At 43.3% G+C, this 16,214-nt stretch overlaps 1 protein-coding gene across 1 annotated transcript; it reads left to right on the forward strand.

Annotated features, from left to right (window-relative positions):
* The first annotated feature begins 10,645 nt into the window (after nucleotides 1-10,645).
* LOC132650003 (uncharacterized) lies at nucleotides 10,646-16,014 on the forward strand. Its single transcript, XM_060374768.1, is given in 4 exon segments — nucleotides 10,646-12,175; nucleotides 12,178-12,576; nucleotides 12,579-13,666; nucleotides 13,668-16,014. Coding segments are annotated over 4 exon segments (5,295 nt in total). The 5' UTR covers nucleotides 10,646-10,714.
* The last annotated feature ends 200 nt before the right edge of the window (nucleotides 16,015-16,214 follow it).

Here is a 16,214-nt window from a genome sequence, read left to right on the forward strand (position 1 = left end):
TTCAAGAGTACCATTCTGATGTCACAAGTCAATTGTTACATTATAATTCTCTAGTTATGTCAAAATCACTAAATTGTGATGTCACAATAAGATCATGATGTTCTCCTAGTACCATTGTTATGTAATACAGCATTGCGATTTCACAATAGTAGCTTTCTGAAATCACATTGTCTTTGTGATGTCCTAATATTACCATTGAGGTGTCATAATACCACTGTGACAAGACAATAGGACCATTGTGATGTCATAGTATAATTGTGTTGTCACAATAGTACCATACTGATGTCTAAATTCAATAGTAATGTCATAATTCTCTAGTGATATTATTGTCGATCCATTTAGATGTCACAATTAGATTGTAATGTCCCACTAGTACCATTTTTATGTCTTGATACTCTAGCGATGTCACAATAGTAGCATTGTGAATGCTACTAACAGTATCATTGTGATGTCATAATGCCATTCTGACTAGAGAATAGTTCCTTAGAGAAATCATAGTACAATTTTCATGTCACAATAGTACCATTGTGATGGGACAATTCAATTGTAATGTAATAATTATCTAGTGAAGTCACAAACGAACCATTGTAGTGTCACAATGTGAATGTGATCTCCTGTTAGAACCATTATCATGTCATAATACACATGCGATGGCACAATAGTAACATTGTGATGTTACAATGTCTTTGATATTGTACTAGTACTTTGAGATGTCATAATGCCATTGTGACTAGAAAATAGTACCATTGTGATGTCATAGTACAATTGTGATGTGACAATTAAATTGCAATGACATAATTCTCTGGTGAAGTCACAATTAAAACATTGTGATGTAACAATATGACTCTGATCTCCTGCTATTACCATTGTCATGTCATAATGCACTTGCGATGCCACAATAGTAACATTATGATGTCACATTGTCTTTGAGATATCTTACTAGTACCGTAGAGAATAGTACCATTATGATGTTAAACTACAATTATGATTTCAGAAGAGTACCATTGTGATGTCACAGTTCAATTGAAATGTCATAATTCTCTAGTGATGTCACAATATGATTGTGATGTCCTGCTAGTACCATTGTGATGTCATAATATCCTTGTGATATCACAATAGTAGCTATGTGTAGTCACAATATATTTGTGATGTCCTAATAGTACCATTGTGATGGCATAATGCCATTTGACTAGAGAATAGTACCATTGTGAGGTGATAGCTCAATTGTGATGTCACAATAGTACCATTGTGATGTCACAATATTACCATTGTTATGTCTCAAGTCAAGTAATTTCACAATACAATTGTGATGTAATACTAGTATCATTGTGATATAATATACTTGCAATGTCACAATAGTAGCTTTGTATTGTCACAATGTCTTTCTGATGTCCTAATTGTATCATTGTGAAGTCATAATGCCATTGTAACTAGAGAAGTACCATTGTGATTTCGTAGTAAAATTATTATGTCACAGTTGTAGCATAGTGATGTCACAATTCAATAGTGATGTTATAATTCTCTAGTGATGTCACAATTGATCCATGTTGATGTCAAAATTAGATTGTGATGTCCTACTTGGTCCATTGTTATGTCATAGTACAATTATGATATCACAATAGTAGCATTTTGATGTCACAATGTGTTTGTGATAATACCATTGAAATGTCATAGTACAATTTTGATGTCATAATTGTAGCATTCTGATGTCACAAGTCAATTGAAATGTCATAATTCTCTCGTGATGTCAAAATCATACCATTGTGACGTCCCAATAGGATTATGATGTCCTATTAGTACCATTTTCATGTCATCATACAATTGCAATGCCACAATAGTAAAATTGTTATGTCACAAAGTCTTTGTGATATCTTACTAGTACCACTGAGATGGCATAATGCCATTATGACTAGAGAATAGTACCAATGTGATGTCATAGTACAATTGTGATGTCACAATTCAATTGAAATATCATAATTCTCTAGTGATATAACACTATGATTGTGATGTCCTTCTAGTACAGTTGTGATGTCATAGTATACTTGCGATGTCACAATAGTCGCTTTGTGATATCACAGAATCTTTGTGATATCCTACTAGTACCATTGTGATGTCATTGTATAATATTGGTGCCACAAGTGTACCATTGTGATGTCACAAGTCAATTGCAATGTCATAATTCTCTAGTGATATCACAATCATATCATTCTGATGTCCCAATAGGATTGTGATGTCAAAAATACCTTCTGAGGTCACAATAGTAGCATTGTGATATCACAATATGTTTGTGATATCCTTTTATTACCATTGTGATGTCATAATGCCAGTCCACTGTGGGCCTTTGGAATGATCCTCAGGCTAGAGAACTTGAAACTGTATAAGAAAGGTGATTGAACCTCAGCTGACGTGTGGACCAGTAAGCAGTATTCCTCTGCTGTCTCTGCTTCAGTTCCTGCCTTCTGCATCCTCCTTTGACTTCCCTCAAGGCTGGACTATAACACAGAAGTGTAAGCCAGATAACCCATTTCTCCACTAAGCACCTTTTGGTCATTTTGTTTATTCACAGCAACAGAAAGCAAACTCAGACAGCCAGGCTATGCCTGTACTCTTCACCCTGACCCTGCCATGTTTGGTTCTGAGGTCTGTATGCCTTGCTCAACTCAACGCTGTTGGGCAAGTATCAGTCTGTCTGTACCTTCTTGGCTTGTATCACTCTGTACTGACTCAATAGGTACAAATCAAATGGACTTATTGTATCCTCAGTATGCTGAACAAGTATTCAGCTTCTTTTTGTTGTGGTTCTAACAGGTGCTCTCATGATTAATAACTGCTGAAGTTCTAACAATGTGGCCAAAACATCTTTTGAACAGAAATTGCAAAGGCAAATACCCCAGACGACAACTGTAGGAGAGTGAACACTGCCATGTAGAGAATAATAACACACTGATGGACATGAAATTGCAACTCAGAGTGCTTATAAATAATGCACTGGACAACTAAAACACCTGTGAATGTTTTAAAATATAATAATATATATGTATAAATATATATACTATATATAAATATATAATATATATATATAATATATATACTGGGCAGTGATGGTACATGCCTTTAATCTGAGCAGCTGGGAGGCAGAGGCAGGCTGATCTCTGAGTTAGAGAGCAGACTCCTGCACAGAGTGAGTTCTAGGATAGCCAAGGCTACACAGAGAAATCCTGTTTTGAAAAACTAGTATATATATAAAGAGAGAGAGATTGTATCAACTCTTTTATGTTTTTAATTTCACTTTATTCACTTTGTATCCCCCCCATAAGCCCCTACCTCCTCCCCTCCCAGTCCCACCCTCCCATCCCCTTCTTCACACATGCCCCTCCCCAATTCTCCTGATAGGGTAGGTCCTCTTCTCCTTCCTTCTGAACTTAGTCTATCAGATCTCATCAGGAGTGGCTGCATTGACATCTTCTGTGGCCTGGTAAGACTATTCCCCCCTCAGGGGGAGGTGATCAAAGAGCAGGCTATTCAGATTATGTCAGAGGCAATCCCTCTTCCCATTACTATATAACCCAATTGGACACTAAACTGCCATGGGCTACATCTGGCCAGGGGTTCTAGGTTATCTCCATGCATGGTACTTGTTTGGACATGAGTCTCTGGGAAGACCCCTGTGTTCAAATTTTCTGGTTCTGTTGCTCTCCTTGTGGAGTTCCTGTCCTCTCCAGATCTTACTGTTTCCCAGTTCTTACATAAGATACCATGCATATTGCCCAACAGTTGGACATAAGTCTCAGTGTCTGCTTTGATAGTCTGCAGGGCAGAGCCTTTCACAGGCCCTCCGTGGCGGGTTTTTCGCTTGTTTCCTGTTTTTTTCTTCTTCTGATGTCCTTCCTCTTTGCTTTTCGGGATGGGGATTGAGCACTATAGTCAGGGTCCTCTCTCTCTTGATTAGTTTCTTTAGATATACAGATTTTAACAGGTTTATCCTACATTACATGTCTATATGAGTGAGTATATACTGTATGTGTCTTTCTGCTTCTGGGACAGCTCACTCAGGATGATCCTTTCCAGGTCCCACAATTTACCTGTAAATTTCATGATTTCCTTATTTTTTCATTGTTGAGTAATATTCCATTGTGTAAATGTACCACAATTTCTGCACTCATTCTTCAGTTGAGGGGCAATTGGGCTGTTTCCAGCATGTGGCTATTACAAATAAAGCTGCTACAAACATGGTTGAGCAAATGTCCTTATGCCTAGGAGTGGTATGGCTGGATCTTGAGGAAGCACTATTCCTAGTTGTCTGAGAAAGCACCAGATCGATTTCCAGTGTGGTTGTACAAAATTTTATCAACTTTTGAAAGTTTGAAACAGAAGTAGGAATTTAAAAAATTGTTGTTGTTCAATAGAGGCGTCACAGACCTAAGAAACTCTTCCCAGGCTCTGATGCCTTCTCCTTGCCTTGGTTTTGGTATGGAACAAGTATTATCCCAAAGAACCACATGTTGGAAGCCTGGTCTCAATGTGGTGGTTTTAAAGAGAGGTGGAATGTTTAAGAGATGGGAGTCTTGTAAAAGGTCAATATGTCCTTGTTTCATGCCCTTAGGAGGATTAAAGACGTTACCATGGAATCCTGGTTCATCCCCTTGAGAGTAGGCTCCAGTCCACAGAGAAAAACTGGCTTTCTATATGTGCTCCTACTACACTGTCTACCATTTTCAGGTATAGCCAGAAAGCTACCCTAGAACTGAACAGAAAAGCCAAGTACATGCACTTGGACTTCCAGGACCATAGCTAAGTAAATGTGTGTTCTTTAAATTTTCCCAGCCTCATTGCCTCATTGTCTCATTGTCTTATAGCAAAATGGACAAATACATCCCACATATAAATGTCTCTGTCATCTGATCTAGGCACTGACACACTTTTTTTGGACCTGTATGTGCATATATGCCACCCACCTTTTGGGAACTGGTCCCTCATGTCAGACTTTGCTTGATGTGCAGGGCTCATCTAAACTTTTGGCTGTTGTACACTAAATCGCACTTTCTGGCCCTACACAGAATACATTTTCTTCACCCCTTAACATGCTCTCACCCCTTCTAACACTTTCCAGCCAAGTAATTTGGTCAAAAAGTGAGGGGGTAGAAAGAAAAGTAACACATTTCTTTTCAATGTTTTCATTTTTCTTCTATAAGTACTACAATTCCCTTCTCTTCCCTTACAGATGTGAGAGAGTATAAAACATTCCCTCAACAAATGGTGTGGAGCATGACTGGCTACTCTGTTAATTTATAGCTATCTAGCTGGAGTTGAAGGATGAAGTCTAATATATGAAGCAAAAGGAAGGGGATGGGTATCCCCAGTCCTTGCTTTCTTTCTTCACATTGATCAGGCTTTTCCATATTAGTACCAAAAGCCAGTTTTCTCTTTATTTGCGCTAAATTTCTTCAGAGATGCAATTCATCCATGAATCATGCTCTGAGACTCCTATGGAAGTCTGTTCCCTGCCCAGCCAGTCCCAGGTTCCACTTTTACAATCCAAAAACATTTGCAACTACCTTGTAGCTCTTGATTCCATAGGACTTGGTCTTTGTGGTGGTTTGGATAGGTATGGCTCACATAGAATCCTGTGTTTGAATGCTTGACCCAAGGGGAGTGGCACTATTAGGAGGTGTGGCCCTGTTAGAGAAAGTGTGGTTTTGTTGGAGGAAGTGTGTCACTGTGAGGGTGGGATTTCAAGTCTCCTGTGCTCAAGCTCAAACCCAGTGTGGAGTCCAGATTCCTCCTTGCTGCTTGTGGATCAAAATGAAGAATGCTCAGCAACTTCTCCAGCACCAAGTCTGCCTGCACACTGCCATGCTTCCCACCATGAAGATAAAGGTTTTGACTGGGAACTGAAACCTCTGAAATTGTAAGCCAGCCCCAATTAAATGTTTTCCTTTATAAGAGTTGCCATGCACATGGTGTCTTTTCACAGCAATAAAACCCAAACTGAGACAGCATTGATCACTGACTTTCTCATGTTGACAGATTTTACCTTCTGAAATAGAAGTTCCTTGAGGATATGCTTCCCTGTGTCTTCCAACATCTATTGACAACCAGTCGTTCTCTTGAACAGGAAGTGAGCATTCTTCCAGAAGGGTGTCCTCTAAACAGTTAATGTTTTTTTTTCTTTTGTTGAGCTACTATGTTGAGGGTAAACATAAGAGAAAAAACTTTCAGTAACTGTGCAATTGAGGTCAAACTGCTGTGAATATCCACTGTGATCTCCACAGAACAACAGACAACAGATACATGAGTGATACATGATACCCATTACAGTGGAAAGTGTGCAAGCTCAGATGGATAGCTTCATTTAGACTCCTGTGTTTCTGTCTCCTGTACATCATAGTAACCCTAAATTAGAGAGTTTCACTGAACATGGATTTGCAATTACATTTATAAACTGCAGAAAGATACCAAGTACGATGATACACATCAGCAATCCCAGGACTTCAGAAGTGGAGTGAAGAGGATTAGGAGTTCAAGGCCAGTTTGTGCTTCATAGCAACTTCAATTTCTCCCTGAGAGACATTAGACCATATCTCAAAGAACAAAAACAAAACAAAAAAAATTTAATAGAACCTGGAAAGATAGGTCAATGGTTAAAAACATGTATCACTCTTGTGGGGCTCACAAGTTCATTTCCCGCCACACATAATAGGATGTTCACACTCTCAATAACGCCAGCTCCAGGGTATCTGATGCTCCCTGCTGAACTGCACAGGCACATGCACTAACAGATGCACATATGCATATGCACACATACACATAATTAACAATAAGATATATCTTTTAAAATAAATAAATCTGAAAGAGAACCATAGATGTTTAGATGGTCTTCTGCTACAGGACTGGAGTGTGTCAAGGTCATGCCACTTGCTGCAAAAGTAGATGAGGACCAGCTCTGTAAGCCCTGTTGTACCACAGTGATGCTGTTTAAGAATGCTGCTCCTCACAGCAGCTTTGCGTTATTCAGTGTGTGCAGCAGCATGTGCTTTGAGTGTTTGAGCTATTTATAATAACAAATTAGAAGTGTGTCTAAAAGCAAAATCTCTAAGTATCTATACAGAGGTTGGATATTTACACAGTTTGCTTTCAGTTGTTCTTGATCTTGCTGTTATTTATTTTGAGACAGGAACTCATACATGTAGTTGAAGCTGGCATTGAACTGATCCTCTTACCTAGTCAATGCTGGGATTACAGGTGTGAGCCACCATGCCACCTGAGAGACCCTATAGTAACTATGCTGGGCGAAGTATTAAATAGGTTGACCCAAGTCACAGAAAGCATCAAATGTTGGGAATCTTGACCGTCAGACCAGTGTGTTTTCTTACAGTCCTATAGATATCACCTATTTTTCCTTCTCCTTGGCATTCATAATCACAAATAAGATAGTAGCTTTGAGTTGCACACTATATTCAGGTGTTTTCTAATTGCCCTGATTGGACATCCTCCAAATAGATCCATAGCTTAACAACATCACACAGTCAATCCCCACCCTCATTGCATCCATCACCTGCTGCTGAAGAGTTTAATTTAGCCAGAATATAACTCCATTTTGAAATAAAGGTTTTGACTGGGAACTGAATTCAGGTACCAGGAAATATCACAGAGTGTACACCTGGCAGAAAACAAAGTTAACTCTCTTAGCAACAGCCTGCAGGAAATATAATAAAATAAATGCTTCATAGAAAATAGAGACAAACTCCCTGGCAATAATCAATGGGAATCGGTTAAAAATCGGGTGGGAAAATTCTCCCCAATGTTTCAGATATGGTTTAGAAAAATACCCATTGTAATTATATGCCTTAGCCATTGTGATTGTGTGCCTCAGAAAAGGTCACCCTGCCCTGCTAAACTTCACCCAATTCTGTAACGCCAAGGCTTGTGCCCCCCTGCTTGCTGCCATGGAAACCCCCTTCTCACAGACTTTCCCTTTAAAAATCCTGTTCACTCAGAGCTCGGGGTCCCACTTCTCTACTGCTGCGCCAGTGAGACTTTGGTCCCGAGTTCGATCGCTCTCGTAATAAAGCTCTCTTGCAATTGCATCGAGTCGTCTCCTGGTGGTCTCTGAGGGAAGTTATTAAGACATGGAGAGGATGGGATCGCCCCAAGGACCAAATATATCTGGGCACAGGGGCCTTTCTGAGACTGATTCTCCAACCAAGGACCATGCATGGATATAACATAGACCCCTGATCAGACATAGCCCATGGCAGCTCAGCATCCATGTAGGTTACAGGGATTGTCTCTGACATGAACTCAGTGGCAGGCTCTTTGACCAGCCCCCTTTGAGGGAGGAGCAGCCTTGCTAGGCCACAAAGGAGGGCATTTTAGCCAGTCCTGATGAGACCTGATAGACTAGGATCAGAAGGAAGGGTGGGAGGACCTCGCCTATCAGTGGACTTAGTGAGGGACATGTTGAGGAGATGAGGGAGGGAGGATGAGATTGGGAGGAAATGAGGCAAGGGACTACAGATGGGATACAAAGTAAATGACCCATAATTAATATAAAAAATAAATATTATAAAATAAAAAAGTCAGAGAACTCCCTGTCTTTCCCTCCCAAGTGCTGGGATTAAAGTCATGGGGTCCCTTAGCACTTGTAAACTGTTAATAACAAATTGAAATCTCAGAATAGCCCACAGGCTTATAAAATGTGATCTGATGTCCTACTATGGCATCCGAAATATTTTTGCTACCCTCAGCCCACCTCTTCAGGTATTATCCTTAGAACTCAGTAACAGAATAGCTTGCTCAGCATTCCATATGCAATTTGTTCCCTGGTTCTTCTCGCTAGCTGAATCCCATGGCCTTTTCCCCTGTTTAAGATTCTGTCCTTTACCTATATTGCTTATCTGCAGACTCCAGTCAAAGTTCTCCCCAGCTTTGTAAGACATATATCAAACACTTAGTTTCCTGGAGAATATTCCAGTCTCTTTGAACTGCAAAAGTATTATAGCCCTTAGCAACAGAATAGGATTTGTTCTCTTTTATATTATTTTCCGGGTGTGTACTTACATATACTTGCATAAATACACGTATAAACACATATCAGAGAGCGTGCTGGTGTCAGGGGACAATTTCCTCTCCCTCCATTTATTTATTTTCTTTCAAAGATTTATTTCTTTATTATGTATACAATATTCTGTCTGTATATACACTTGTATACCGGTAGATGGCACCTGCACACCAGAAGGTCTCATTCTAGATGGTCGTGAGACCCCATGGGGGTGCTGGGATTTGAACTCATGAATTTAACCTCTGAGTCCTGTCTGCAGGCCCTCTACCATCGGTTTTAGGGATCCACCTTTGTAGTCACGTTAGTTTGGCAGGCACTGTTGTCCCCTGAGCCATTTTGTCTGCCCCGTTTTGTTTTTGACACTATTACTGTGTAGCCTAGGAAAGTTACCAACTTGTTTTGTAATCCAGGTTGACATCAAACTCTTGATCTTGTCTCCTTCGGTCACTTCAGCGCTAGGATTTTAAATGCTGACAACCACAATCAGTTTGGTATTTGCCTCATTTATCTATTTATTTATTCACTGTAATGTCTATGGATATTTTTCCTGAACTTACATCTGTCCACCACATGCAAGTCTGGCAACCACAGAGGTGGGGAAGGCTGTTAGGTTCTCAGAAACTTTAAATACAGTTGGAAGCAAGCTCTACGAGCTTCTTAAATCTGCCTCTTGTTCATCCTCAACCTCTAGGCAGAGCAACCAAGTCTCTGAGAAGCTAAAGCTCAAAGTTGTCAGAGCTAGTTGCGATAATATGGTGTTGGACCAGGTGCTGTGGTGCCCTTGGTATCCTAATCTTGAGGCCATGCCCAGGGTTAGGGGCTGAGAAATGGGACCATCCCAAATTAGAAAGAAAAACAACTGGACCTTGAATAAGGGCCAGCTAAAAAGAAAGAGCAAGTCAGGCAATTTAGGGGAGGACTGTCCTTGAAGTTGTAAGCGGCCTGCTACAGAACCGAGAGATGGGAGAAGAGGGGAGGACTGTCCTTAGAGCTGTGAGTTCCCGCTACAGCTGCCAACTGCATAACTGCTATCTTTTCTGCTACTAATCAATGTAAAGGCCTGATTTTTTGGGAATAAAAACTCTGTGCTTTGTATGCTTGGAGTCGTCTCCTGCTTTGAAGGGACGACCCCCATCGCGATCAGAATAAACTGCCTCTTGCTTTTGCATCAAACCGTGGTCTGTGAGTCACTTTGGGGGAGGGAGCGGTACAGACCCTGCACCGGGAGTGCAGGTTTTGCATGACCCTTCCCCGACCCTCACCAGACCGAGTTCGGAGGTCAGGTTGAAACAGGTTAGTCATTTTGTTCGTTTGACCTCAGGTTTCTGCAGATTCTGTTTTGTTCTGTTTTTCTGGTTAGGCGCCTGTCTGAACCCTCTTGGTTGTCTGATTAGACTATTTCGATTGAAGGGCGCGTCAGATAATCGAAAAGCCAGGAAGCTGGAGGACGCTCCAGGTTCCGTTTTTTGGGAGGTTGGATCAGAGTTGGTCCTCCTCCCGTCTGAGTCTGATTTTCGTAGGGACCGGCCGGGGAGCCATTCCGTTAGGGCACTGTGGTATCACCCACAAAGGCGTCCTTGTCTGATTGCTTGTTTGGTTCTTTTTGTCTCTGTTCTTGTTGCCTCTCTGACTTTTCTGACGGACGATTTCATTATGGGACAGACGGTGGCTACACCCTTATCTCTCACCCTTGACCACTTCTCAGAAGTGAAATATAGGGCACATAATCTCTCAGTGGAAGTTAGAAAAGCAAAGTGGCAAGCCTTTTGCTCCTCGGAATGGCCTGCTTTTCAGGTTGGATGGCCACCGGAGGGCACCTTTCACCTTGACACGATTCTCGCTGTTAAGACTAAGACTCTCCAAGCAGAGGGGGGCCATCCTGATCAGGTACCTTATGTCCTAACCTGGGAGGATATTGTTCGCCATCCACCCCCCTGGGTGCACCCCTTTGTTCTCCCCACAGAGACTCCATCGACAACTGTTTGTGCGGTTAAGGAAGAGGAGAAAAAGAAAGTGCTCACTTCTCCAGGAGCAGACCTCCTCCTTTTTGACCTTCTGCCCCCTTATCCACCAGCCATGGCCCCTACCCCTGCCAGTTCCCTGGCCGGTTCTCCTGCCAGACCTCCGACCATTTCCCCTGTCAGTTTCCCAGAGGCTTTCAGTTCTCCCTCGGGGCCTAAGGCGGGGCTAGCATGCAACTTTTCTAGTCCCTTCACAGGTCCCTCATCAGGAGCTGTTGGTCCCTCAGAGCTGCTGCCGCAGACACCATCGGCGCCTCCGCAGACACCGCCAGAGGTCCCGCTGCACTCACCAGCTGACACTGCTCAGAATGAACGGGGCCCAGCAGCTGGAACACGAAGTCGCAGAGCAACCCAGCTGGACTCGGTGGCTCTCCCGTTGCGAGCCTATGGATTTCCAGAGGGGGATGGGCAATACCCCTTTCAGTACTGGCCTTTTTCCACAGCTGATCTCTACAATTGGAAGGCTCACAATCCCCCTTTTTCTGAGAACCCCCAAGCCTTGACTGACTTGTTTGAATCTGTCCTTTTCTCTCACCAGCCCACTTGGGATGATTGCCAACAGCTTTTACAGACACTCCTGACTACCGAGGAGAGGGGACGATTTCTTCTAGAAGCAAGGAAGAATGTCCCGGGAGCGGATGGGAGGCCTACAGTTCTCCCCGACGAGATTAATAATGGGTTTCCTCTCTCTCGTCCTGATTGGGATTACAATACACCAGAAGGTAGGCAGCACTTGAAGGTTTACTGCCAGACTCTAATGGTGGGTCTCCGTGGGGCTGCTCGAAGACCCACCAATTTGACTAAGGTAAGAGAAGTGGTCCAGGGGCCGGAGGAATCTCCTGCAGCCTACTTAGAAAGGCTGATGGATGCATTCCACTGGTTTACTCCCAATGACCCTGCTTCAGATGAGCACAGGGCAACAGTGGCTGTATCTTTCATAGATCAGTCAGCTAGGGATATTCGTAGGAAACTTCAGAAATTAGAAGGTCTGCAGGATAAGTCATTGAAGGATTTAGTGCAAGTAGCAGAGAAAGTCTTCTATAGTCAAGAAACAGAAGAAGAAAAAGAAGAAAGGAAACAGAAAGAACAGGAGATAAGAGAGAGAGAGAGAGAGAGAGAGAGAGAGACAAGAGGCAGGATAAAAAATTGACTAAGATTCTGGCCACCGTAGTTCAGGAAAGTCGTACTGAAAGGGAGAGAGTTCCTGGCAACCGTAAGGGCCCTTTGTCTAAGGACCAGTGTGCCTACTGCAAGGAGACGGGACACTGGAGGAGGGATTGCCCCAAAAGGAAGAAGAAGCAGCTGAATTCTCGAGCCACAGGGACCAGGGTCCTGACCTTAAACAATGACAGCGATTAGGGAGGACGGGGTTCGGTTCCCCTCCCCGAACCCAGGGTAACCCTCAAGGTGGAGGGGAAGCCAGTCCATTTTCTAGTGGATACTGGCGCTCAGCATTCAGTTCTGTTGCAAGACTCAGGGGCTAAGAAAGAAAAACAAAATCATGGGTTCAAGGGGCCACTGGATGTAAGCAATATACATGGACTACCCGAAGAACAGTGGACCTTGGAGTGGGCCGGGTATCCCACTAGTTCTTAGTCATGCCTGACTGCCCATACCCATTGCTGGGATGGGAAATCCTGACCAAAATAGGAGCCCACATCTATTTTAACCCAGAAGGCACACAGGTTACAGATAAAAGAGGGGATCCTATTCACGTGCTTACAATTCACTTGGAAGATGAATACCAGCTATTTAAAAATTTAAAAGAGGGGGAAAAAGACATTGACTGGTGGGTAAAAAAATACCCTGAGGCCTGGGTTGAAACAGCTGGCTTAGGGAAAGCAAGAAAGCAACCGCCAGTCCAGATAGAACTAAAACCTCAGGCAGCCCCAGTTGCAGTGCGGCAGTATCCAATGTCTAAGGAAGCCCATGATGGGATTCGCCCTCATATACAGCGACTCCTTGACCTAGGGGTTTTGAAAAGGTGTCAATCTGCTTGGAATACTCCATTACTGCCGGTCCAGAAGCCTGGGAGCAACGATTATCGGCCTGTGCAAGACCTGAGGGAAGTTAACAAACAGGTTATGGACTTACATCCAACAGTCCCCAACCCGTATAAACTGCTGAGCTCCCTTCCCCCTGACAGAGCCTGGTATACTGTTCTAGACCTTAAAGATGCATTCTTTTGTCTTCAACTTAGCCCTGCCAGCCAAGACATTTTCGCTTTTGAATGGAAAGATCCCGACTCCGGGGTTTCGGGCCAACTAACATGGACTTGACTTCCCCAAAGATTTAAGAATTCTCCTACCATATTTGATGAAGCCCTGCACCGAGACCTGGCACACTTCCGGGCCACAAATACTCAGGTAACTCTTCTCCAGTACGTGGATGACATCTTACTAGCTGCAGATTGTCAGAAAACCTGTCTCAAAGCCACTGGCCAACTGTTACAAGAATTGGGCGAACTCGGCTATAGAGCAGCATCAGCAAAGAAGGCCCAGATATGCCAGAAAAAGGTCAGTTACCTGGGGTATATACTAAAGGAAGGAAAAAGATGGTTATTGGAGGCTAGAAAAGAGACTGTTTCATATTCCCCCTCCACGAACTACAAAACAACTGAGGGAATTTCTTGGTACAGCGGGGTTTTGCCGATTATGGATTCTTGGGTTCGCTGAAATGGCAGCCCCTCTGTATGCCCTTACAAAGGGCAATGACTCGTTTTCCTGGGGAAAAGATGAACAGGCTGCATTTGATAATATTAAACAGGCTTTAATGTCAGCTCCAGCCTTGGGACTTCCTGATGTCATTAAACCTTTTCGTCTCTATGTGGCCGAGAACCAGGGAATGGCTAAAGGGGTGTTAATTCAAAAGATTGGACCCTGGAAGAGACCGGTAGCTTATCTATCTAAAAAGCTTGATCCAGTAGCAGCAGGATGGCCGACCTGCCTTCGGATAATAGCAGCAGTGGCCGCATTGGTAAAGGATGCTGACAAGCTGACCTTGGGACAAGATCTTACTGTTTATGCCCCTCATGCCCTTGAGAGTGTTGTCAGATAGCCACCTGATCGCTGGCTCACGAATGCGCGCATGACTCATTATCAAACTTTGCTTTTGAATAATGACAGGATTACTTTTGCCCCAGCAACTGGGCTAAACCCTGCCACCCTGTTACCAGATCCAGAGATTCAGCCCCCAGAGCATGATTGCTTGCAGGTGTTGGCGGAAGAACAGGGATGGCGAAAGGACTTAAAAGACCAGCCTCTGCCAGATGCTGAGGTGATATATTACACAGATGGGAGTAGCTTTTTGGAAAATGGAGAAAGAAAAGCGGGAGCAGCGGTGGTGGGTGGACACAAGGTAATATGGGCCCAAGCGCTGCCTGAAGGCACCTCTGCTCAACGAGCAGAACTAATTGCCTTAACTCAAGCATTAACTTTGGGGAAAGACAAAAAGATAAACATCTACACTGACAGCAGGTATGCCTTTGCTACTACAGCCCATGTGCACGGGGCCATCTACCAGCAGAGAGGCCTATTGACGTCAGCCGGTAAAGAAATTAAAAATAAAAATGAAATCTTGGCCTTGCTCAATGCCTTACTACTGCCCACCAAGGTAAGCATAATTCACTGCCTGGTACATCAGAAGGGAAATTCCAAGGCAGCAAAGGGAAATAACATGGCTGATCAGGAGGCTAAAGCAGCTGCTAGAGGAAGTCCTGCTCCAATGATATTAACTACTGAATTGCCAGAGAAGGAACAGCTAAAATACTCAGAGGATGACCTGGAGCAAATACAGAGAAAACAAGGGACATTCGATGCTAATGTGGGAGCATGTATTGACTCCAAAGGTAAGGTCATTTTGCCACAGGAAGATGCTAAGAGACTAATAGCGCAAATGCATCAATGGACTCATTTAGGGGCAAGGAAATTGACTGAAATTGTTCTCCAATCTCCTTAACGAATACTAAACCTCACTGCTCTAACCGAAAAAGTGACTCAGACATGTATCCCTTTCCAAAAGGTAAACGTAGGAAAGAATTTCCAAAGCTCGGGAAAACGGTTAAGGGGAACTAGACCTGGAATGCATTGGGAAGTGGACTTTACCGAGATCAAGCCGGCCAGGTATGGAAATAAATATTTTCTAGTCTTTGTAGATACCTTCTCAGGATGGGTGGAAGCTTTTCCCACTAAGAAAGAGACTGCTCTGGTTGTAGCCAAGAAGATTTTAGAAGACATTTTTCCCCGGTTTGGAGTTCCAAAGGTAATCGGGTCAGACAATGGGCCAGCCTTCGTTGCTCAGGTAAGTCAGGAGGTGGCCAGATTTTTGGGGACTAATTGGAAATTACATTGTGCATATAGACCCCAAAGTTCAGGACAGGTAAAAAGCATAAATAGAACTCTAAAAGAGACCCTTACTAAATTGACCATGGAGACTGGAGGTGACTGGGTGGTACTCCTCCCTCTGGCTCTTTTTAGGGTCAGGAATACTCCTTCCTTGTTGAATCTCACGCCTTTTGAACTATTGTATGGAGTTCCTGCTCCCTTGACTCTCCTGGGAGACCCTCTTGACATAACTAGTGGTAACTCTGACTTGTTGTCCAGGTTAAAGGGACTGCAGCTTATTCAAAAAGAAATCTGGAACAAGGTTGGCAGTGCATATGCGCCAGGATCCTTAGAGGTGCCACATCAGTTCCAAGTTGGAGACTTGGTTTATGTACGGCGACACCGTAGTCAAAATTTGGAACCCCGGTGGAAAGGTCCTTACTGCATCCTGCTCACCACCCCAACGGCTGTGAAGGTAGAAGGCATTGCTGCTTGGATCCACGCATCACACGTCAATCCCGCTCCAGAGGACTCCACTTCTGACTGGAAAATCCAGCCCAGTGACAAACCCTTAAAACTTAAACTTGCTAAGAATGTTAGCCGTGGGTGATATCCACAAACTGCTGGTGTTTTGGCTCTGTTAAGCACTTACAATACTTGCTTGGGCTCCTGTCCTCACCAGCCCAAACTTTTGACTTGGGAAGTAACTAATCAGAGACATATTATAATTTGGTCTGTTTCAAAGATAGCCCCACCCTTCACATGGTGGCCGGACTTGTACCCTGACCTTTGCAAAATGGCTCTAGGAGC

This window comes from Meriones unguiculatus, chromosome X, assembly GCF_030254825.1.
Source record: "Meriones unguiculatus strain TT.TT164.6M chromosome X, Bangor_MerUng_6.1, whole genome shotgun sequence".
NCBI classification, from domain to species: Eukaryota; Metazoa; Chordata; class Mammalia; order Rodentia; family Muridae; genus Meriones; species Meriones unguiculatus.